Genomic DNA, 24818 nt, shown 5'->3' on the forward strand with positions numbered 1-24818 from the left:
AGCAAATGCGTCCAGCATACTTTGCAATATATTGCAGATGAATTATCTTTTTATGAACTTCAAGTTCATATTATCGTATTCGAGAATCTAGATATACAAATGATAATTCATTCCACGTAACTTTTTCTCAACTTTTTATCCTATCTCCCTCTCAAGTTAGAAAAACTAGCTTGTTTCCTCAACTTTGAAAATCCATCTTTGTGTATTATGGTGTTAATTAAAATATGCAATAGCACTAGCTACTTTTCTAAGTGCATCTGCAGTCCAATACCCAACAGGAAAGCTTGGGAAATTTACCCACAAAGAAATGGTGGTAATGCATTTAGGATCAAAATGAAAATCTCTTTCCCAGTTTTGTATAAGTGGCTTATTATGGTACGAGTATGGACCTGCTTGCATCACTAGATCTATGTCCTCAACTGTTAGAATCTAAACACATAGTATCTGACGAGTGTCTAGCGTATATAAAATTTTAACTCGTACTCTGTCAAATAATAGTATAGAAAGATGTCGAACCCACAAAGATTGGTTTATCTATTCTACAGACGTTTCTTGTTTTAGTTACTATTTGAGAAAATCAGAAAGAGTTGAGTTGTGAATTAACTAACAAAAAATGCACGAATGGGGAAAATATTTTTTGTTTTTCACAAATATAATAAAAAGGTGTTGGGATCCTGACTTCACTTAATATTTTTATTATATAGTAGATACATTTATCCTTCAACTTCTATTTCTCATAAATGTATAAATGCCTCTCACGATTACATTTATATATTATTACTATAGTTGAACAATCAAATGCACTCCTCTCGGTTATACAAATTAATCGTTAAAATAGTAATATTAAAGAACCAGAAATATATACTTGAACTAAAGTATGCTCCTTTTTTAGTAAGTCCCTTTCGGTTACCCTACTTGTTATAACTGATTACTACAATATTCGCCTCTTTCGATTACAAATAAGTGTAGAATCAATTTTAACATATATGAGCTAGATGTCACTAAATATAGGTTAACATCTATCAATACCAAAATTAAGTATTACTTCTTCTGCTTCTTTCGATTACAGAATTAGTAAGAAGTTAATATGTAGTACGAAATAGATAGATGTTAACAAAAAAGTTAATATGTAGTACGAAATAGATAGATGTTAACAAATTAAATAACACCCAACTATAAAGCAGATAAAATTTAAATACAAAGCTTCAGCTCAAGCATGTGAAATTGAAGAATAATATCTACTACTATTATATAAAAATATTAAGATCCGTCATTTTTCCAACACAAGAAAAGTTACTCCATATTGGAGCCAATACCGACAACGGAAATAATCTTGCCCATTAAATAAGAAAATAGAAAGAAATATTCAAGAGAATAATTCCTCCTATTTAATTAAAAACAGGAACTAGAGTAATTTCCAATACTACAATTTTTTCAGAACAAGAAATGAAGCCAGAGTAATGGCTAAAAGATGAAAAAGAAATAAAAGTAAAGAACAAAGAGAAAGGAAAAGCTTTCTGCTCAATATTTCACTTCTCCTCGTTTCCTTCCTCGCTCCCCTCTTTCATTTCACGATTGATGCCTCTTTTATAGCCAAGCCATGACAAACTTTTCAATACACTCTTGGATATAAACTTGTTATGGCTGGTTGTGGCCTTGTTATGCTTGGTTATGAGCTTCTTTGGTTATGGATCGGTTATAGTTTGTTGTAGCCGGTTGTGAGTCGGTTATAGTTTGTTGTAGCCGGTTGTGAGTCGGTTGTCCTTTGTCATGGCATATCACGTCTTTCTTTAGCACCATATTTTACTCTGCTTTAGCTTGTCCGTTTTTCTAATTTTTCCTTTGTAATCTTCTCGTTCCCGGACCAATACTTCTTTAACCTTTTCTGCATAATTTAGACAAAGTATGGAATAAATATGATAGTAATTTTGTGTGTTTTTCAAAGAAATTATATGTTAAAAATCAAGTAAAATGCACATATCAAATTCTCCCACACTTGAATATTTGCTCGTCCTCGAGCAAATAAAATAACTAAACATATCAGCTAAACAATTTAACCAAAATCATGAGACCTTTCGCCAAAGAAAAAGTAACTAAGACCAATTCGCAAGTTCATACGACTTTTAACAGTACTCATATTCACCTATTGAGAACTGAAATCATAATATTTCCTAATCCCTAGTGTGTCTCACCAAATGAAGAGAGATGCCCATATAACACACAATATACAGATGTAGAACAAAGAAGGGCATAGATGAAAAAATTCACTCACTCTCAACAAAGAAGTACCTCAAGCTACTGGAAATTGTCATATGCTTGACTATCATGTGTTTCTCCACTAATGTAGGAGCCTTTGAGTCGAGATCATGTAGGACTTTTGCAAGGTTGTAATGTAGGTTTAGGGATAGGTATGATACATATGGATAATAGTGACTTAAATTCCCTATGGGCACTACACTTTATTTTATCACTTAAGCACAATTGTCTTTGCTATGATTTAAACAATAACCTCTATTTTGTTTCATCCCTTTCACCTTTTTTTTACGGAGATGCCGACATTTCTTTGTTGCTATCCTCTCCCTTTTTCTTCTCTCTCTCTTTTTTTTAAGAATTTCAGAAGCAACTTTCTTTTTCAGTTCTCATGGCAACATCTCAAAAGATTGACAACCTCAAACAATTATTCTTTCACCAATTATTTTTACAATTACACCTCACGCCTAGATTTTTACATTCTGATCAACTCTCAAAGTGCCCAAAAGGGAATTGGGTGAACAAAGAACAAGTCATAACAACAAACTGGCTAAGGGTTAAAGCTTGGTGATCAACAAAATAAGAGATAATTTATGTAGGCTCAACTGGGCTAACTAGGGATAAAAATCATTAAGGTAGGTCAATTTAGGATATGGCTCAACAAAGAAGACCTACGTTCATTTCATAACTCAAAGATCTACCTAGAATTTCGCCTCAATCCACATTCAAGGCAAGTTCTAGATTTCCAGATAAGCAGGAGAACTAGACAATATAAGCTAACAACACAATACACTTGGGCTAACGAAAACTATGATTTCAATCACCAATAAGTAAGTATGAGCTTAGAAAAGTGATCATAAAACCCGTGTACTTAATCAAATTCGTCTTTTTTAAGTGTCATACTTTTCAAGTCAAATCAAGTCTAGCCAACTTATTTACCAAAATAAGTTAAAACAACTAAAAGTCCTAAAAAAATATTCAGTTCAAAATATTACGACCATGGCAAAGAACCGAACAAGAAATTCATGGAAGTACATGAAGTAAGTTTCCTTAGGAATAAGGCAACTCAAATTTTATTTTATTTTTTCAGTTTTTTTAAATTTTTTTTATATGTATAACTCAAAAAAAAGAAATATAACAAATATATTACTCTACCCCCAAACTTAAATAATGTCATGTCCTCATGACAAAATAAATTAACAGTAAAAGGAGATAAAGGAGCTTTCCTGATTTTTTTCCGATTCTAGCCTCATTTCCTTTTTCTTGGCTTCTCAAAGTTTCTCTCATATAACAAAGACAAGATTATAGCAAAGAAATATTCTTTTTCATGATAGGAGAAACCTTTCATTGTCTAAATTATAGGAGTATTTTTTTTATCATGGCAAAATATATTAATACATACTACATACACATCTATATATATATAATATGATACAAACATGCAATTATTATTTTTTAACTTTTTTTTATAAGAAGAAAAACTAATTATATATATATATATATATATATATATACTAAAAAGGAAATATTATATGTTACTACTAATAATTACTTAAAAGATTAAAGAGAGGGGAAGAAAATAGTTCTGAGTTTAACGTCGCCAGCTCGACTTATTTTAAAAATTAGGCAAAAAGGATTGTTGAAGCCTGTTTGTCGAAGAATCTGCTGATATAAGGCTTCAAACGATGACCGTTTACTTTGAATTTATCTCCCCCATCTGTACGTTGTATTTCAATGGCACCATAGGGGGTTACTTCTGTTACTATGTATGGTCCTGTCCAGCGTGACTTAAACTTTCCTGGGAATAATCTCAATCGGCTATTGTACAACAGAACTTGATCTCCAACTTTAAAATCTTTATGGCGAATGAGCTTGTCATGCCATTTTTTTGTCTTTTCCTTATACAATTTAGCATTTTCGTATGCTGTAAGTCTGAATTCTTCCAACTCATCAAGCTGCAATAGACGATTTTTACCTGCATCTGGCAAGTTTAGATTCAATAATTTTATAGCCCAATATGCTTTATGTTCTAATTCCACAGGTAAATGACAAGCTTTTCCAAAAATTAGTCTATAAGGAGATGTGCCTATGGGAGTTTTGAAAGCAGTTCTATATGCCCATAAAGCATCATCTAACTTTAAAGACCAATCTTTTCGAGAAGAACCAACAGTTTTTTCTAAAATTCTTTTTAATTCTCTATTGGATACTTCAACTTGCCCGCTTGTTTGAGCATGATATGGAGTTCCTGTTTTATGAGTTACTCCATATCTTGACAATAAACTAGCGAATTGTCTATTTATAAAATGAGTTTCTTGATCACTTATTATAACTCGTGGAGTTCCAAAATCTAGAAAAAATATTTTTCTTGAGAAAAGCACAAACAATATGATCATCATTTTTTTAGTAGCAACTGCTTCTACCCATTTTGAAACATAGTCAACAACTACCAAAATATATTCATAGCCATTTGAAGGAGGAAAATGACCCATAAAATCAATGCCCCAAACATAAAAAATTTCACACACAAAAATAGAGTTAAGAGGCATTTCATCCCTTTTTGAAATGTTACCGATTATCTCGCATTTATCGCAATGGCGACATAATTCCTTGCATCTTTGAATAGAGTAGGCCAGAAAAATCCAGCTTCAAGTACTTTAGCTGCTGTCTTTCTTCCTCCATAGTGTCCTCCTACAGCTCCATCATGGCAGTGACTTAAAATGTTCATTTCTGTTTCAGGTACACATCTTCTGATTATGTCATCTGCACAAAATTTAAACAAATAAGGATCTTCCCAATAATAATGTTTTGCCTCTTTTTTAAGCTTTTTTCTTTGATCGTAAGACAAATCTTTTGGAATCCACACCCCGGCTAAATCATTGGCAATATTAGCAAACCAAGGCGGTTTGTTTACAACCGCCGCGACTGAAAAGATATGCTCATCAGGAAATTCCTCTTGGATATCTAGTATTTCAGTAGGAGGATTCTCTAAACGTGACAAATGATCAGCTACCTGATTTTCTGAACCTTTTCTATCTTTTATTTCGAGATCAAATTCTTGCAAAAGGAGTATCCATCTTAGCAATCTAGGTCTAGCGTCTTTCTTTGCTAATAGATACTTTAAGGCTGCATGATAGGTGAACACTGTAACCTTCGTTCCTATCAAATAAGAACGAAATTTGTCAAACGCAAATACTACTGCCAATAACTCTTTCTCGGTTGTTGTATAATTCATTTGAGCTTCATTGAGGGTTCTGCTGGCATAGTATATGGGTCTAAAGATCTTATTTTTCTTTTGTCCCAATATCGCTCCTACTGCTATATCACTTGCATCGCACATTATTTCAAATGGCTGGTTCCAATCAGGAGAGACAACAATTGGAGCATTAGTTAATTATTCTTTGAGAAACTCAAATGCTTTTTCGCAATCATCTGAAAATTCAAACTTAACATATTTCATTAGTAAGTTAGTCAGAGGTTTTGAAATTTTTGAAAAGTCTTTTATAAACCTTCTGTAAAAACCTGCATGCCCTAAGAAACTTCTAATACCTTTAACAGTGGTGGGAGGGGGTAATCCTGCTATAAGATCAATTTTAGCTTTATCAACTTCTATTCCTTTAGCAGTGATTTTATGTCCTAAAACAATTCCTTCTGTTACCATAAAGTGACACTTTTCCTAGTTAAGAACAAGATTTGTCTCTTCACATCTTTTAAGCACCAAAGTTAAATGATAGAGACAATCTTCAAATGTCTTACCAAAAAGTGTGAAATCATCCATGAAAATTTCAAGAAACTTTTCAGTCATATCTGAGAAAATTGCCGACATGCAACGCTGAAATGTAGCAGGAGCGTTACATAGTCCAAATGGCATTCTTCTGTAAGCATACGTACCTTGGGGGCATGTGAATGTGGTTTTCTCCTGATCTTCTGGATCAAGTGGTATCTGATTATACCCAGAATATCCGTCAAGAAAACAATAAAAACTATGGCCTACAATTCTTTCAAGCATTTGGTCAATAAAAGGCAAAGGAAAATGATCCTTCCTCGTGGCATCATTAAGTCGTTTGTAATCAATACAGACTCTCTATCCTGTGACTGTTCTAGTAGGTATGAGTTCATTATTTTCATTTTTTATTACGGTCATACCTCCTTTCTTTGGGACTACATGTATAGGACTTGCCCAAGGGCTATCAGATATTGGATAAATGATATTGCATTGCTGGATTAAGTCTCCTTTGGGGTTGGACTATTGGCTTGTAATTATCCTCTATAAGGATCCTATGCGTGCAAATAACTGGACTGATTCCTTTGATGTCAGCTATAGTCCACCCTAATGCTCTTTTGTGTTCTCTTAAAACTCTAATTAGTTTTATTTCCCGTTCTGCAGTTAAAGAAGATGAAATAATTACCGGAAATAATTCAGGTTCAAGAAAGATATATTTCAAATGAGAAGGAAGAGTTTTGAGTTCAATTTTCGGTTGAACTTCTTCTGGTGAGATTTTCTCATTTTCTGAATCTTTTTCTAGTGTTTCAGCTTCTTTTCTGATTGTGGGACTTCCATCACTTGTGGTACCTGACTTGACCAAGCATCTTTCTAATGAATCAGTAATTAATTTATTATCCTTGAATTCATCTACAAGTTCATCTAGTAAGTCAATTTGAAAACAAGATGATGGTGACTCATTCCCAGGATATTTCATCATTTTCTGCATATCAAAATTACTCTCTCCTCATCAACTCGCAATATTAATTGTCCTTGATGAACATCAATGATCGCTCTCCCTGTTGCGAGAAATGGTCTACCTAAAATTAATGGTACCTCAGTATTTTCTTCCATTTCAAGTACTATAAAATCTACCGGGAATACAAATTTATCTACTCTAACGAGGACGTTTTCAATTATTCCTTTGGGCCTTTTAGTACTTTGATCAACTAATTGAAGAGACACACCAGTATCTTTCATTTCACCAAGTTCTAATTTCCAGAAAATTGAGAAAGGCATTAGATTTATTGAAGCACCCGAATCACATAATGCCTTTTCAAAGTGAGCACCTCCCACATTACAAGGAATTGTAAAACTCCCTGGATCGTCAAGTTTCTGTGGAAGCTTATTTTGAAGTATAGCACTACACTTCTCTGTAAGCCTAACAACTGTAACTTCTTCCAATTTTCTTTTACTTGACAAAATTTCTTTGAGAAATTTAGCATATGAAGGCATTTGTGTCAAAGCTTCTGTGAAAGGTAGGGGTATAGAGTGAGGATTTGTCATCAATTCATTTTCTTGTACATTTTTCCTTTTATCCTTTTGTTCTTTTAGAAGTTCAGAGTCTCTTTTATTCTCACCTTCATTTACCTGTTCCACTTCTTCTGGTTTTCCTTGTCTATCTGCATATGGATTATCAAGAGTTTTACCTGATCGCAGAGAGATGGCTTTGAGGTGTTCCTTTGGATTTTTTTCGGTGTTGCTTGGTAGAGCACCTTTTATTTGTTCAGACATGAGGGTTGCTAATTGACTCATCTGAATTTCTAAATTCTTGATGGCTGAATGTTGACTTTCAACCTTCTCGTCAGTAGCCTTAATGAATTTATACATCAGGTCTTCAAGGCTTTGTTGATGAGCTCTTTGAGGCTGCTGCTGATATTGTTGAAAATTTTGTTGCCCTCTATTTTGATTTTGAAAACTAGGCGGTCCCTGTACCTGTTGCTTTTGATTAAAAAATCTTTGAGGATTTTCAGCACCATTAGGATTATTCCATTGAAATTCTGGATGTTTTTATGCCATGAGACTACCAAATGAGTAATTATTTCTATAACCAATCATATTTACCTGTTCTTCATTTTGCGTTGAAGCTTGACATTCATGATTCGGATGATTACCTTGACAAACATCACAATTCTCAAGTTGGGATGATGAGTGAGCACCTACCTGAAAAGCCTCAACTTTTTGTGTTAAGGTCGCAATTTGTTGTGTCAATGAATTCAAAGCTTCAACTTGATTTACTCCTGCTGTTTTCTTGATAATCATTCTGTCTGAGGGCCATTGAACAGCATTTTCCGAAATCTCATTAAGCAATTGCATTGCTTCTACAGTAGTTTTTCCCATTATTGATCCTCCTGATGTTGCATCAGTTACATTTCTAGCAGAGGGTTTAAGACCGTGATAGAAAATATATAAAATGTCAGGGTCTTGGATACCATGCTGTGGGCATTTTCTTAAAATTGCTGCTAATCTTTCCCATGCCTGGTATACAGATTCAAAATATGTCTGCATAAAATTATTGATTTCTTGCTTCATTTTAAATGTTTTTGCAGGTGAAAAATATTTATTAAGAAATTTTTGGGTCATTTGGTCCCATGTTGTAATGGAACCTCTTGGTAGACTTCGCAACCATGTTTTGGCTTCACATTTTAATGAAAAAGGAAAAAGCCGCAACCTGATAGCATCGGTTGTGACTCCATTATACCTGCAGGTTTCAACTAATTCAAGAAAATTAATTAAATGGGTGTGAGGATCTTCACTCGCATCACCAGTAAACTGACATGACCGTTGAATGGTTTGAATCAAGCCTGTGCGGATTTCAAAGTTGTTTGCTGCAATTGATGGTCTCCTCACACTTGATTCTCCACAAAAATGATCTGGCCTTGCATAATCAAGGAGTATTCTATCATGTCGAGGTGCCACCTCATCAAACTGTTCTTCTACTTGATGTGGTGGAAGTTGGTTATTGACTTCTTCGTTCTCCATTTCCTCTATTGTGAAAATTTGAGATCGTGAGGTTTGTTCTTTTCGCAACAACCGTAAAGATTTTTCAATTTCAGGATCGTATTTGACTAGTTCTCTAGAAGAGGAACGGGTCATACACTTTCTGAAATTTCTGTAGAAAAGTTAAAATGATTAGACAAAAAAAAATCTCAAATTAGTAGTGAAACAATTAATTTGTAGTAGACTTTAGCCAATCCCCGGCAACGGCGCCAAAAATTTGACGAGTGTCTAGCGTATATAAAATTTTAACTCGTACTCTGTCAAATAATAGTATAGAAAGATGTCGAACCCACAGAGATTGGTTTATCTATTCTACAGACGTTTCTTGTTTTGGTTACTATTTGAGAAAATCAGAAAGAGTTGAGTTGTGAATTAACTAACAAAAAATGCACGAATGGGGAAAATATTTTTTGTTTTTCACAAATATAATAAAAAGGTGTTGGGATCCTGACTTCACTTAATATTTTTATTATATAGTAGATACATTTATCCTTCAACTTCTATTTCTCATAAATGTATAAATGCCTCTCACGATTACATTTGTATATTATTACTATAGTTGAACAATCAAATGCACTCCTCTCGGTTATACAAATTAATCGTTAAAATAGTAATATTAAAGAACCAGAAATATATACTTGAACTAAAGTATGCTCCTTTTTTAGTAAGTCCCTTTCGGTTACCCTACTTGTTATAACTGATTACTACAATATTCGCCTCTTTCGATTACAAATAAGTGTAGAATCAATTTTAACATATATGAGCTAGATGTCACTAAATATAGGTTAACATCTATCAATACCAAAATTAAGTATTACTTCTTCTGCCTCTTTCGATTACAGAATTAGTAAGAAGTTAATATGTAGTACGAAATAGATAGATGTTAACAAATTAAATAACACCCAACTATAAAGCAGATAAAATTTAAATACAAAGCTTCAGCTCAAGCATGTGAAATTGAAGAATAATATCTACTACTATTATATAAAAATATTAAGATCCGTCATTTTCCCAACACAAGAAAAGTTACTCCATATTGGAGCCAATACCGACAACGGAAATAATCTTGCCCATTAAATAAGAAAATAGAAAGAAATATTCAAGAGAATAATTCCTCCTATTTAATTAAAAACAGGAACTAGAGTAATTTCCAATACTACAATTTTTTCAGAACAAGAAATGAAGCCAGAGTAATGGCTAAAAGATGAAAAAGAAATAAAAGTAAAGAACAAAGAGAAAGGAAAAGCTTTCTGCTCAATATTTCACTTCTCCTCGTTTCCTTCCTCGCTCCCCTCTTTCATTTCACGATTGATGCCTCTTTTATAGCCAAGCCATAACAAACTTTTCAATACACTCTTGGATATGAACTTGTTATGGCTGGTTGTGGCCTTGTTATGCTTGGTTATGAGCTTCTTTGGTTATGGATCGGTTATATTTTGTTGTAGCCGGTTGTGAGTCGGTTATAGTTTGTTGTAGCCGGTTGTGAGTCGGTTGTCCTTTGTCATGGCATATCACGTCTTTCTTTAGCACCATATTTTACTCTGCTTTAGCTTGTCTATTTTTCTAATTTTTCCTCTGTAATCTTCTCGTTCCCGGACCAATACTTCTTTAACCTTTCCTGCATAATTTAGACAAAGTATGGAGAATCACCTAGGACATAGCCAATTTAAGACAGTAGCCCAGTAGTCATTTAGTTTTTGAACATCTTTTTCAACAATTTGAACTACAATCTTACCATCTCGATGGCTAGGAGGCACATAATCCAGTCGCATGGCCATCTAAGAACTGCGATTTTGTTGCCTTAGATCTTTTGCATGTTGATTCAGCATGTTTTCTCCTTGAACTATTGGTGCTTGTGGATCTGTGGTTGGGGAAGGTTGCACAGATGATCCTGCCTCTGAGAACTGTAATCTTCGAGGTACTGTTGGTATTTGACTCTTGCTCTTCTGAATCTCCTTCTCCGCAATTACATCTGCATTGTTCCATTGATTTTCACTGTTACATTCCTTCTTAGAATTGCTTTCACTTTCCTCTCGAATTGGGTGAAATCGAGCTGGAAGAAAGCTACCAAACGTTAATGGAGTGAATGCTTGTTGTCCTATGGTCGCCAGAGTTACAATTGAGCTCGCCATTGCCGGTTGTTTCCGCCGTCTTGCCATCACCGGTCCAAGTTAGCCTACCTTGGCTAAATGTGTGCCGAGAGAGAAGTCATGCGGATTAAATTTGTTAATTTCCTTGTACACTATTATACACTGTTTTATACATTATTATGCAAATGAATCCTATCAATGGAGCTTCACGGGTTCTTCTTCTTCCTTGGGCATCCTCTGAAATTTTAACTCAAATCTAGCTTAAATCTACTCCAAATCACTTGAAATTTAATTTTGAACTCTTCTTGATGACTCCAATCAATTGGGACAACACCCATTTCAAAAAGACCCAATTTCTGAAATCGAATCTTTGAACCACCTTTAATGGTGACTTTTATTTTTCAAATTTTTAGTTAACCAATGGGATCAAAATTACATGTGGAATAAGGATAAGGCCGAGACACTGCCGACACCTTTTTTCTAGTTTGATGATCCATCAACCTACTAATTGTGAACCTCTTTAGTGCATGACAATAAACACATTTCTCCCATTCCAATCGAGGAAGTGATCTTCACATGACTCCAAATAATTAATTCTCTTGCAAATTGGTTTTCTTCTTCATCAAAATAGTGATTATTAGCTTTGAATCTGGAAGAAGAATTGAAGGAGAATAACAATGGTAGAGAAATTTTGGGGTGCAAAGGTGTGACACGGGAAGAAGAAGAAGAAGAATGAAGAAAAAAGAGACGGGCTAATTGGTGAAAAGAAATTTTCAGGTTATGTACAACCTGGGTTACACTGGGTAAGGGCTTCAAGCATGGGCCATTTTATGATGGGTTGTTGGGCCAAGTGATAAGGGGTGTAAGTATCCCTATAAAGAAATGAGAAATTTTCAGAAACCACTATGTTTTAGTGATTATTAGCTTGCTATAGCTACCATTTACTAAATTACCCTATAGCTATGTTTTCAGTTGTTATAGACTGTATTCGATGTATTTTTGCTACTGTATTCATGAATACAGTAGCAAAATTCGGCGAAAAACAGGGGAGTCTAGCTAAGCAGAGAATGTATTCGAGAGTTGTATTCGTGAATACAGTAATGGAATTTGCGGAAAAAAAGGTCTTCAGCTGTTTAAAAACGGTAACTGAATCAATTAACGCGATACTCCTAATATAACCCAACAAACTCTATTATAACACGCAAAATTTGTATTTCCAGTTATAGAAAAGATTCTCAACCGAAAAACACCCCAAAAATAGAGCAATCTTCAGAAATTCAATCCATCCTTTCTTTTCTTAGTGGTATCTTTACTAAAATATTTTTTAGTGGTATCTTTACAAATAGAGTTATATATTAAATTATATAATTACATTGAATACAGTTAAATACATAAAAATACATTGAATACATGAAGTATAACAAGTCATCTATAGTGCAAATACATATGAATACATACTGCAGATGCATTTGAATACATATATACATCTAAATCATAAATTATATTAATTAAAAAAACATATATTACATTATACAATACATTGAATACATACTGCTGAATATATACTGCTGGACAAAAAGGTGAAATAAAGTGATGCTTTGAAATTATATAATTACATTGAATACAGTTAAATACAATGAATATATTTAAAAAGTAGAAAAAACTAAAGACAGTGAATGCAATGAAATACATGGAATACAACGAGATACATTGAAATACAATGAAAAAAAAGTTAACAGACTCTTCAAGTTCCTCAGCCCCAAACTCCGTCCCCAATCCACCGATATCCAGGCCGTCGCCATGTGGGGCGCCGCCGCCGGTTAAATGAAGACAGTTGTTGAAGAAGCACCAATTTAAAGGATCAGACGGAAACTAGAGACAGAACTTCTTCAGATCTCACAAGGCACACATGAACAATCAATGCAAAATCTAAGAAAAATTTAGAATGTGTAACCCAACTGTGTGAAAGAAATCACCGGCCGAAGGAGGGGGTTATGGGTGACACCACAAGGAAGGGGGGAAGTGGTCGTCGGCCGAATATATCGTTGGCGGAACACAGCCCCTGCTAGGGCTTCTAAAAGCAGGAGAGGAAAAAACCGAGGGAAAAAGAGAAGAAAGATGAAAGAGAAAGGAGGAGAGAGGGAAGAGAGAGGGAGAGAGAAAAATAATACACAGTGTATTTAATGGCTTAAAGGTAGGAAGTGACCATACATAGATATTTTGCTATAAAAAGTAAAAGGTAGCTATAGGAGATAATTTTCTAAAAGAATATTTATTTATAATAAATAAGATATCAACCTTTGCTATAACTATTATTTTGAGAGCGACTATACAATATTATTTTTCCTAAATTTTTTGAATGGCTATACGGTGTAGATTTCACTATAACAAACTTAAAGAGGTGACAACTAACCTGAAATTAACTTCCCATAATTGGCAAAAGCAGTATAAAAATTTATGGAATTAGATATCATTTTACACTACTTGTATTTAAGTACAAGCTTCAAATTCACGAAATCCCCCCAAAAAGACTATATTTATCCATGTGAGTATGTGACCCACAAAAATGCATTCAACTATATGAAAATTGAAAAATAATGATAATATTTTATCTATATTACAAAAATGCATTTTTCTAACAAAACTACATTAAGATGATTTTTTCGTCAAATAAAATATTTTTTATTTACTAATTCCTGTCTTATTTTTAGCAAAATATCTTGTAACCTTTAAGTGACATGACAAAAAAAAAAAAAAAAAAAAGTTTAAAGTTTTTTCGGATAAGCTCTTCCTCATTTGTATATTTTGGCAACCGTAGGATAACCATGCAATATGTAATGTGAGCAGTAGATGGGAAAGTATATGTGGAGCCCATTATCCAAAACATTTAAGACCAAAAGCAGAGGATAGAACAATGAAATCTTGTTGTCTACTTTGCATCCACATAATATACCTCCTAAAAAATCACAACTCTCTGCTCTTTCAATTCAAGATAATCTATCATTGTTTTTCCATGAACTATAGCAAGAATGTCAGCAGCATTATGTTCATCATTTCGGGTAATGTTGCCTCAGTGGAGATACTGTAACAAGAACTTGCACTACTGGATTTTGCCTCCTTCTAAAACAAAACTTAACTTCCTCTATTTTCCAATCTTCTCTTCTTTTACTGATGATGATTCTGTCAAACCCATCAAACAAAATCAGGTACTATTATTTTTTTAGTCTCTTCTGTTTTTATATAGACATATACTAACCTATGGTAGAGAAATGAGATGAAATGTGTTGTTTCTTACCCAGTATACCTTTAAAGTCGCAATATTATTTTTGGTCAAGTTAAAGATTATAACACTAAAGTCACACAAATATTTTTGTCATGTTAAAGCAACTGAGCTGGAGCTTCACTGATTATGAAATTATAGTAACTAAACTATAGTAGTTAAAGTTTAGTAACTTAGGGACAGTATAGTCACAAAACTATAGTGGTAAAGTTTATCAACTTTACTTAGTGGTGAAGTATACTGGTGTATCGTTATAATGGGTAAAATTTAGTGACTTAATTGTTACAGTGGGTAATGGGTAGCCCGACACACATTGGCATCCCGCGTTCACGTAGGGTCAAGAGAAGTACAGTCAGTCTACCCTAATGCTTGCATTAGTGGCTGCTTCCATGGTTCGAACCCGTGATCTATAGATAGACAACTTTACCGTTGCTTCGAGGCTCCCCTTCCAAGTCGCGTTCACACAGGGTCCGGGGAAGGACCGCACCCCAAAGGGTGTAATATAGACAGTCTACCTTAATAAAAGCATTAGTGACTGCTTCCATGGCTCAAACCCGTGACTTATAGGTCACACGGAAACAACTTTATCGTTGCTCCAAGGCTCCCCTTCCAAGTAAACGCACCATCAAAATATAATTGCGACATTATTGTTACAATGTCAAAAGTTTAACTGTTATAGTGAATAAAGTTCAATTACTTTTAATGCGACTGTGACTTTAACTTTAAAGTGGATAAAGTTAAATGACTATAGGTGAAATTAACCTTTTGTTTCTTGAAATACTGTATGATAAGAGGGCTTACATTTCATGTGTTCTATTAACAGGTTATGTATGACCCTTCAGAGGAGCTCTTTGGACTTGCTGCTGATTTGCAGCCAAGGTTTTAGCTTCTTCTTTTTCTTCTGTTTCTATTTAATTGGTTGTATTTAAAGGCTGATTCAGAATTTAAACTTGAAGAGGTCAACCTTTTAATTCTTACCATTAAATCCATTGCACGTTTGAAATTATGGTTTCAGAATTTAATATTTGTTGAAATTTTAGTAATAGTCCACGTGCTCCATGAGGTTCGACTTGCATTATTTCATGATCTATGTTGTTGCCGTAGTAGTGTTTCTATTTGCTGTCTGTGTGATGTTTGTAAAGTTTTCCAATCACCTTCCTTCATCAATTTAATATAGGGTATTGCATCTTGTTCCTTGAAACGCCTATATTTTTTCTTCTCTTGCTAATAAGATAGTGAGTCCCCATCCTCATGATAAGCAGCCCCTATCTACTCGTAATTACATATTGAGTAAGTTAACTATCTATCTGCTATCTGCATTCCTATGACCTGTGTTTTATCATTTTCCAGGAAAGTTATTTCTAGTGCTTCGAGTCCAAGATCATGGTTTGGCCCAAATGGCCAATATATAAGAGAATTGCCTTGCCCAAGCTGCAGAGGAAGGGGCTACACTCCATGTATTGAATGTGGAATAGAGCGATCCAGTTTAGATTGTTCATTGTGTAATGGAAAGGTAACTTCTTTTCTGGATCATGTGTATTAAGCTCTAGCATTACCTGTATATAAGCTTGATATGTCAATTGGAATATCGATGTGATGCTCATTTATACCAGAGCTATGTGCCTATGTCCTTAATAGAAGTTTTCGTGTATGGCAGGGTATGATGACTTGTCATCAGTGCGGTGGAGATTGTGTCATTTGGGAAGAGTCTATTGATGAAAGGCCTTGGGAGAAAGCTCGATCAAGGTAAATATTTCCTGCCTCACGTTTCTATTAGATTCCATTTTGCCGAAGTCATGTGTTCTCACTGTAATATTATTACATCGAGTGCATAAGTTTGCTCTATAATCAAGTTCATCATTGTGCAACTCGGTGTATACCAACATGTTTACCTTGCCATATTTGGCTTAAGTATGGCATTACGTTTTATGTAGTCGAAGGAGTTACTTAACCATTGTTTTATATTCTGCATCAGGCATCTTGTGTTGTAACCTTTCTTTCATCCTATTTGTATTATACAAGCATATTTAGTTAACACTGCTCTATAAGAAGCCTACATGATCTTTTTCAGTTCCCCTTTAAAAGTAAAGGAAGACGATGAAGTGGACAACTTAGACATAAAGCTTGACTCGAAGAGGAAAACTAAGCGTGTCTACCAGTCTCCAAATACAGAAGTCAATTTGAAGATCAGCAGATCATTAAAAGTTAGTATTCATTTTTCTGTTAGCACCCTAGTTTCCCTCTCCACTAGCATAATTCTTCTTCAATCAAACTTTTGTCACTTGGTTTCCTTATTTTGATGTTTCTATTTCATAATTATTGCATGGACAATGTAGTGAACCTTTCATTTGGATGACTCTTTGAATACCTATGCAAAATTTTAAACTTCAGGCGCATTCGTCAATTCTTGAATATAATCTTTTTTGTTTAGTTGGATGATTGCAGAGCTTAAATGCCAAGACTGGGCTATTTAGTAAGAGGATGAAGATTATCCATGGCGATCCCACGCTTCATGCACAAAGAGTAGCTGCTATTAAGGTTTGACTTGTCAGCTTCATATCTGAATGATTGACCTTTAGCTATGCAAGTTCTGCTAACTCATTATAAGTCCTTGCACAGATTATGTCGGTTTGATTTTTCCTACGAGAGAAGTATGCGAGATGTTAAAAAGTCATTTAAAGTTATCAATCACGATGTAAATCTAACATAAATCGCAGATCTCCATAATGATTGGACTAGATGAGGTAGAAATGGGAGAGTATTTTCTCAAAATTTCTTCAGCCAAACCGATTTTTTTTAATTTGACATGATACTCGTTATGCAGAAAGCAAAGGGGACACCTGCTGCTAGAAAACGTGCCTCTGATTCCATGAAAGATTACTTCCGCGATCCAGATAACCGTCGCAAGAGAAGTATATCCATGAAAGGTCTATAAAGTTTTGTTCTTGTCACACTTAAATTAATGGTGGTTTTGTTTTCTTCTTTGGATATATCATAGTTGTAAGTGGAAGGTACGACTGGGATAGAGAAAAAGGAAAAACAATGGAAAGATTGTTTTCTTGTTTCCCTTCATTTACTTGTCACAAAATGTTGAGTACATCATTTGGCTTTTGTGGCATAACTATTGCATATAATTCTTGATATTCTGGCGCTATATCTTATTCGCATTTTCTTTAGGGGGGTGGGGGTGTTTGGATTTGACAAAGATCACATTATTATCCTTGTCAGTTATCAGTAAAGCGAATGTCTTGGTACATTTTCCTGAATATCAAGTAGTGCTCTCATTAAGGTCTTCTGTTTATACTGAATCCGAGATGCAGCCTGCTTTTTTGTTTGAGAATTGTTTAATGAGAGCATGTTTCTCTTCAAGAAGAAGATAATAGCTGATTTTTCTAATTGCAGGAGTGAAATTTTACTGTAGAAATTGTGGACAGGAAGGGCATAGGAGTAACTACTGTCCAGAAATTCGAGACAATACAGATAGACGTTATAGATGTCGATTATGTGGAGCAAAGGGTCATAACAGAAGAACCTGCTTAAAGTCGAGCTTAATTGTACCTAAGAAGATGGTCAAGATTAACCATCATTGCAGCAAGTGTCGAAGAACTGGCCATAATAGAAGGACATGCAATCAAAAGAAGAAAGAGACTAAAGTTGTTGCTACAATTACTACTCGGGCAAAGAGAACTTATAGCTGCAGTGTGTGCTTAGGGAAAGGGCACAATGCTCGGACATGTCTTCATAAAAACAACTTCAAAAGAAGATAGCTCTTTGTAAGGAAATTCCTAATGTCTGACTTTGTTCACATATATCAATTAATCCAATATTCTGTTTCTTTTCTGATAGTTCTTCGTTTTAAATGTTTGTTCGATTGAAAACTTTGGATCAATTGCTATAAAGATATGGAAAATCTGTGTCTTGAATATAAAACCGTGACAAATAACATGATTGACGGAATGGAAAAATGACAGAGAAGAGTTTCTATTTGATAGGTTCTGCTGCATATACCTGTTCTTGAAATCCATATTTTCTTAAACAAAGTATAAATATATCAGCATTATGCCTTTATTACTATGTAAAAGAATAGGGGTTGATACAATAAATTTCACTCTTGGGGACACATGTAGCCTATATTGAAATTCAAACAGGGAAATTTACATTTATTAAAAATCATAAATCAAAATTTTCTGTTACAAAAAGTAAACTTGATCTCTCACCAGAACCCACTTTTTTCCTTTTCTCCCTCTCCTAACTGTTTTTCCCTATAGAGCAAACCAGCCAGGAAAAAGCAAAAAAGAAAAAACAGTAGAAAAAAACTGAGAAAACAACGAGACAACAGATAGATGTCTCAGCCATTTCTTTCTTCTCTTACTGTAAAAGAACCCCCAAAAAAATCTTCGGCTCCATGTCAACCCCAAAAAGTGAAATGTACATATGGTTTATATATTAGTATTATGTACATAAATATAGAACATTGGCTAGCATGCTTTTCCAATCTTGCACTTGATTACACCAGCTTTGCGAGTGAGTCTGCCGACAAATTTAGCAGGCTCAAACTTGATGCTGGTATCTTCTGTGAATGGAGTATGCTTGATATCTGGTCCGGACTCCCTAAAGTAGGCTCCGTTCAAGAACAAATCACCCTCAGATCTCCATTGCCAGTTTCTCCACAGAGATTCTGGGGCGCCATTCCGGTTTGTCACCTTCATTTAGCATACTTTATGTTAGCAATTCACATGCAATAAGCCCCAAAAGGGGAATAATGACTCTCTACTGTTTTAACTGAAAAAGTGTTTATGTTAGCCTTATGCTACAATCTAATAGGGCAGGGCAGCCCGGTGCACTAAGCTCCCGCTATGTGCGTGGTCTGGGGAAGGGCCGGACCACAAGGGTCTATTGTACGCGGCCATACCCTGCATTTCTGCAAGAGTTTGTTTCAACGGCTCGAACCCGTGACCTCTTGGTCACATATGTGATTGGACAATCTAATAGGACATATCAAAATGTGATTGGACAAGAAACACTAGGTTGATTTTTTCACATATGCTTAAGCCTTGGTAAGCAGATAGTATCTGGTATATGTGCTGATTGGAGGTAGCATATACTCGGTGAAATCACCGACAAACACCACTATTTTTGTAAAAAAAAAAAAAAGAAGTAATTAGAATGCTAAGCATACCTCTTTAGTGTTTGGATTGTTGGAAGCCTTGAATCGGTTACCCTGGCTAATAATGGTGGGATTAGCAGTGCCACCAATTGCATACATTTCCCATTTAGCATAGTCGTTGTTGACAACATGGAAGAATCCCCACCTGCACCTTGGCATCCTCTGAATACATCCCTTTCCGAACCGATTGAATGCAACTGTAACTTGCATGATTTTATCTTGAGGAAAGGCATCATTTGCTCCCAAAAGCATCACCTGAATCATCATTTATTGTTATTAGGCCAAATACACATCGACAACCCCCCTAAACTTGGTTGAATTTTTCATTAGACACCTTATTGTTGAAAATGTCCCTACTAAGAGTAGGAGAAAGAATAACTTACGTCGTTATGATGATTGAATTTGCAGTTAGAAATGGTGATAGCAGTGGAAGCCATGATTGCATCGACGAGGCCATCAGCACCCTTGGTTAAAGTACAATGATCGATCCAGATACGGTTGGCACCAAAGATGGAAATAGCATCACCATCACTCACTGTCCTAAGACCAATATGGTCAATAGAATCTCTGATCATACCACCTGAGGTAGAAAGAATGTGATGAACTCTAATGTTGTGGACAATCACATTGTGCACAAATTGTATGGTTAATCCTGCTCCATATGCAACATGAACGGAAACTCCCCTGCCATCAATTGTCTTATCATTGTTGATCATCAGTTCTTGCTGCAACCTGATTATCATCGACTTCTCGAAGATAATCCACAACGGCTCTTCTTGGATGACAGCGTGGCGAAGGGTTCCTGGCCTTGGCTCTTCCACATTATCATCCGAGGGATCGGTGACAACGTAGAATTTACCGTCTTTACCACCAGTTGTGCCATGGCCAAATCCCCTAGCACAATCTGCTAATGCCTTCCTGTTATTAGCCCAGTTTTTGTCACACCTCCAACATTTGTCAATTGGATTGTAGGCCTTGCAACCATCATTGTCATCCTTATCATCTTTATCTTCTTCCTTCAGATGCCTCCTTGTGCCATTAAAAATTGTTCTGCAATGTTGGACAATAACTAATGTCAATTAAAAAAACTGAAGGTGTCCAAATTTTACCACTCTATTATACAAAATATCTTAATTTTACCCTCCATTATACTTCCAGCCCGGGGCTATTCATACCTTTGTCGTTAGCAAATCATTTCATATTTGCGCTTGCTTTTAATGGAGCTCCAACGTGGTCTAAGTAGATTCCATATGTCAAAATACTCGGGCGGGCGGAGGTGTGGGGTGGGGGCTGGGGGGGGGGGGTCTAAATTTACCCATGTACTTTTCATTATGGTAACGATAAGGGTATGATCGACCCTTCCCCGGCCCTTCCACGGACCCGCGCATAGCGGGAGCTTAATGCACTGCGCTACCTTTAAAAGGTCCCAAAGTATTACGGATGGTAAACTTAACATATTTCGGATAATGAGGGGTATTTTTGACCTTTTTCCTTAAAAAAAAGCTTTTGATCAACCCACAAACCAAGAGACCCTTAGACCAAGAACCATTTGTTCAAAAAAAAAAAAAACTTACTCTCCAACTTCTTTGTTGAAAGTATCAGTGAGTTCTTCAGGATTTTCATTATAAGCAGCAAGAGAGGACTTGAGGGCTTCTTCAGCTTTCTTTTCCAAATAAGGATCAAATTCAGCAATATTGGCATGCAAGTTTGGGATTAAAGAAGCAATAAATAAAAGGGAAAAGAGAAAAATAACTGAATTACAACTAAATGAGGCCATTATTTTTTATTTTTTTTAATATTTCTTTTGTTTTATTATGGTAGCAGAATAACTTTTTTGTTAGTTAATTTCTGCTACCACCTGCAGCTTGGGGAATCCCAAGTTTTGGTAGTAGTTGATATTTGTAATTGCAGGTGAGTTCCCAAGGCTTGGGAATACAATAATAATAAACACATATATACCACTAACATAGGAACAAGATAGGGACAAATTTTTAGCGGGAACAACGGATGACCAAATACTAATTTGAGGTTGACAGTTATAGTTTTCCTAACTAACTTTTGAATATTTTTTTTTTTTTTTGGGTGGAAAAACATAAGTCAAGGGATGTTAGAAAACAAGGAAACATCAAAAGCGGATCTAGGATATTGTTGTAATGGTTGCCAATTTTTTTAACAGAACAATAAAAGAAATTTCAAATTACTTATCAAATAAATATTCTTAGACAAGCTTTACAAATGTTATATACTCTCTTCATTAATATTACAACAACAAACCCATTGTAGTCCCACAAGTAGGGTCTGAGGAGGATAGTGTGTACGCAAACCTTACTCCTACCTTAAAAAAGATAGAGACTGTTCCGATAGACCCTCGACTCAGGAAAAATAAGAAGAAATGAGTAACAAGTAATAACACCAGCACGCCAATCAGAAAATCGAAGTAAACGAAACAACAAGTGATAACAGAAAAATATAAGAATAAGAAAATACAAGACTAACACTATGTAGCACACTAATACCACTGGTATGAACAAGGAAAATAGAAAACAGTTAGTCACCTAACCTTCTACCCGAATTCTCGACCTCCACATCTTCCTATCAAGGGGCATGTCCTCGGTAAACGGGAACATCGTCATGTCTTGCCTAAGCTGGAACAAAGGCCAACCTCTTACACCTCCTCACTAGGGCATCGATGCCTCTCCTCTTTACATGCCCAAACCATCTAAGTCTCGTTTCCCGCATCTTGTCCGCCACAAGTGATATGCCCACAGTTTTCCGAATATCTTCATTCCTGAATTTATCTAACCTGGTATACACACACGTCCATTTCAAGATTCTTATTTCTGCTACCTTCATCTTTTGGACATCGGAGTTATTGACTGACCCACACACAACCCCATACAGCATAATCAGTGTGACCACCATTTGGTAGAACTTACTTTTAAGTTTCGGTGGCACATTCTTATCACACAAAATACCAGAGGCGAGCCTCCATCAATATTGACCACCGAATAAAGGATTTGTGAGAGAGATTTGTCATATTATTAAATATATCCTAACCGAGAAATTAGTTGGACGGGTCAAAATTTAAGTGGGTCAAAAACGGGGAGCGGGTTAAAAGTGGATATTAATCCATACTTTTTAGGAAATTTTGCATGGTATAACTAAATTATACACTATATTTATCTAAATAAATATATTTTAAACTAATTATAATACATAGCTAGATATTTGGTTTTATAGCAAATACCCTCTCTTCTAACCCTAAAGTAACTTTTTCCTCTTTTCCTCCTTTCATATATATATATATATATATGGTGTTACAATCTCGCCGGAGAACCACCACCGGCCTAACCCGCTGTGATACTTCCGTCCGACCTTCTTTTTATTTTTTCTCTCCTTTGTAATCTTTATTCTCTCACCCGCTATGAAAATTTCTCAATTTAGTACCTCAAATTCTTCAGTCCAGACTGGTCTCGTCATTACCTCCACCGCTGTCGTCATCTCTGGCTGGAATCCATGGCCAACTGACCGAATTTCTCAGATTCGAGTGTATTTTCTCATATCCGAGTGTATTTCTCATATTTGAGTATATTTTATTTATTGTGGCCTAATTAAATACAATGAAATACACATTATGGCCGGATTTTTGTTCGTCTGACCGAAGTTTGGTAGATATAATATGATAGTGTATTCTCAGATCTACATGGATTTTTGTTTTTCTTCATTTTTTAGTTTTAATACAATGAATACAGTGTTTTGCTTGGCTGGAAGACGTCATCTCCTACGAACTTTCTTCTCTTCTTTGCTATTGAGTCACATACAATGATACAAATACACTCAAATTTAATTATATTCTGTAATTTTTAATTCAAATGCAATCTTTTTATTTTTTATTTTCGCCTATATTTATATATTTCGAAGGTTATTTTTTGTGGCAGATCCCTGTATTTTGTGAATTTTTGTTGTTTGAATACAACCAAATTAAATATAGTAAATTGAATACATTGTAAAAGCAGAGACAAATGAATACAGTGAATTGAATACAACCGAATATCACTGTTTTTTATTTGAATACAGTCGAATTAAATATGGTGAATTGAATACAATGTAAAATAGTTAAGAACGAATATAGACAAATTGAATATAGTGTATACAACCGAATTGAATAGAGCGGTATATATCTTATTTCTTAATTTTTTGTTGTTTGAATACAACTGAATTCAATACAGTAAAATTGAATACAATATCAAATATATAAGAAATAAATATATCCGAATTGAATATAGTGTCTACAACCAAATTGAATACAACGACATATATCACATGGCAAACAATTAATAGCTACGAAATGTAATTAACTAAATTATAGCTACGCCCAACAATAAGCCCCTAAACAATAGTCATTTCTGAAAATTTCCTTGTTGGCCCAAGTAAATGTTGGTTTTGAAGACTGAAAAAGGTACTCAGGCATGAACCAGGTCCATCCCTTGTGTGCATAGAAACGGGCAGATTCGAGCATGAGGGATGCACGTGAAGGAGATAAGCTTAAATTGGTGTATTTAGTATCTCCTGATCAAAAAGGTTGCATAATTGATAAGGAGAAGGACTCCTTACTCAAAGAGAACACTATCCAAGATAGGGAAGGAGTTAGAAGTTAAAATCAACTAGAACTCTTCCATCAAGGAAGAGTTGCATCAGAACTCTAGTTATTTCTTCATCTACTAACTCTATAAATTGCAGGATGTTCTCACATTACTTGTGTTGCACAAAAATGCAAAAGCTAAACGTGAATTGAGAGCAAAATGGCAAGGCTTTTTGCAAGCAGTTAGTGTGTGATTCAAGTATGCAAACCTGAAGCTATATGAACCAGATTGAAGAACCAGCTCCATAAAGAGTTTTATGTGTCTTTCTTTATTTCTAGTTCAATTGTAGTAGGTGTTTTCATATTGTACCTTTCAGCTTTATCTAAAAGCAATTGTAATAGGTACTTTGAGTATTCAAGTTAGAGTTAACTCGAAGTTGTCGCAACAGTTAGAGGTTGGTTGCTACAACGGGATTAGAGGTAATCCTTAGGTTTACAAAGAGTTTTGTAAATGCTGTTTTGGCTCAGTGATTTAGTGAAGTGTTGGGGAAAATCCTACTGAGTAGTAGGTCGTGGTTTTTTTCACCTTTTGAGTCGGGTGTTTTCCACGTAAAAATACTTGTGTTCTTTACTTTCTACATTTATTATTCCGCAACAGTAGTAGAAGGAACACATAGAAGAACCAGGTC

The 24818-nt window shown here is 35.0% G+C and overlaps 2 protein-coding genes across 3 annotated transcripts; one reads left to right on the forward strand and one right to left on the reverse strand.

The window, feature by feature from the left end:
- LOC109235293 lies at positions 14034-18225 on the forward strand. 2 transcript variants are annotated; one of them, XR_002069353.1, is made up of 8 exons: positions 14034-14306; positions 15204-15259; positions 15731-15893; positions 16038-16126; positions 16452-16584; positions 16826-16918; positions 17000-17124; positions 17205-17284. XR_002069353.1 is itself a non-coding variant. In XM_019401352.1 (8 exons), exons 1-8 carry the CDS (start codon positions 14130-14132, stop codon positions 18145-18147), a joined length of 1179 nt encoding a protein of 392 aa, XP_019256897.1. In that variant the 5' UTR covers positions 14034-14129; the 3' UTR covers positions 18148-18225. The 2 variants fall into 2 exon arrangements, 1 of the variants encoding a protein (XP_019256897.1); XM_019401352.1 differs by lacking the exon at positions 17000-17124 and adding an exon at positions 17783-18225 and having other exon boundaries at positions 17205-17307.
- LOC109235292 (pectate lyase-like) lies at positions 18514-21469 on the reverse strand. Its single transcript, XM_019401351.1, has 4 exons — positions 21122-21469; positions 19931-20597; positions 19560-19802; positions 18514-19083 (listed from the first exon to the last, which is right to left on the reverse strand). Exons 1-4 carry the CDS (start codon positions 21322-21324, stop codon positions 18859-18861), a joined length of 1338 nt encoding a protein of 445 aa, XP_019256896.1. The 5' UTR covers positions 21325-21469; the 3' UTR covers positions 18514-18858.

This window comes from Nicotiana attenuata, chromosome 12 (assembly GCF_001879085.1).
Source record: "Nicotiana attenuata strain UT chromosome 12, NIATTr2, whole genome shotgun sequence".
Classification (NCBI taxonomy): domain Eukaryota; kingdom Viridiplantae; phylum Streptophyta; class Magnoliopsida; order Solanales; family Solanaceae; genus Nicotiana; species Nicotiana attenuata.

Bases quoted from the DNA above. Each gene is read 5' to 3' on its own strand.
- LOC109235293 (XM_019401352.1), top strand. From the start codon at position 14,130: ATGTCAGCAGCATTATGTTCATCATTTCGGGTAATGTTGCCTCAGTGG. The intron at 14,307-15,203 runs GTACTATTATTT...TTCTATTAACAG, and splicing joins AACCCATCAAACAAAATCAG to GTTATGTATGACCCTTCAGA. The intron at 17,308-17,782 runs GTCTATAAAGTT...TTCTAATTGCAG, and splicing joins GAGAAGTATATCCATGAAAG to GAGTGAAATTTTACTGTAGA.
- LOC109235292 (XM_019401351.1), bottom strand. From the start codon at position 21,324: ATGGCCTCATTTAGTTGTAATTCAGTTATTTTTCTCTTTTCCCTTTTA. The intron at 20,598-21,121 runs GTAAGTTTTTTT...CCAACATTGCAG, and splicing joins TTCAACAAAGAAGTTGGAGA to AACAATTTTTAATGGCACAA. The intron at 19,803-19,930 runs GTAAGTTATTCT...ATGATGATTCAG, and splicing joins AATTCAATCATCATAACGAC to GTGATGCTTTTGGGAGCAAA.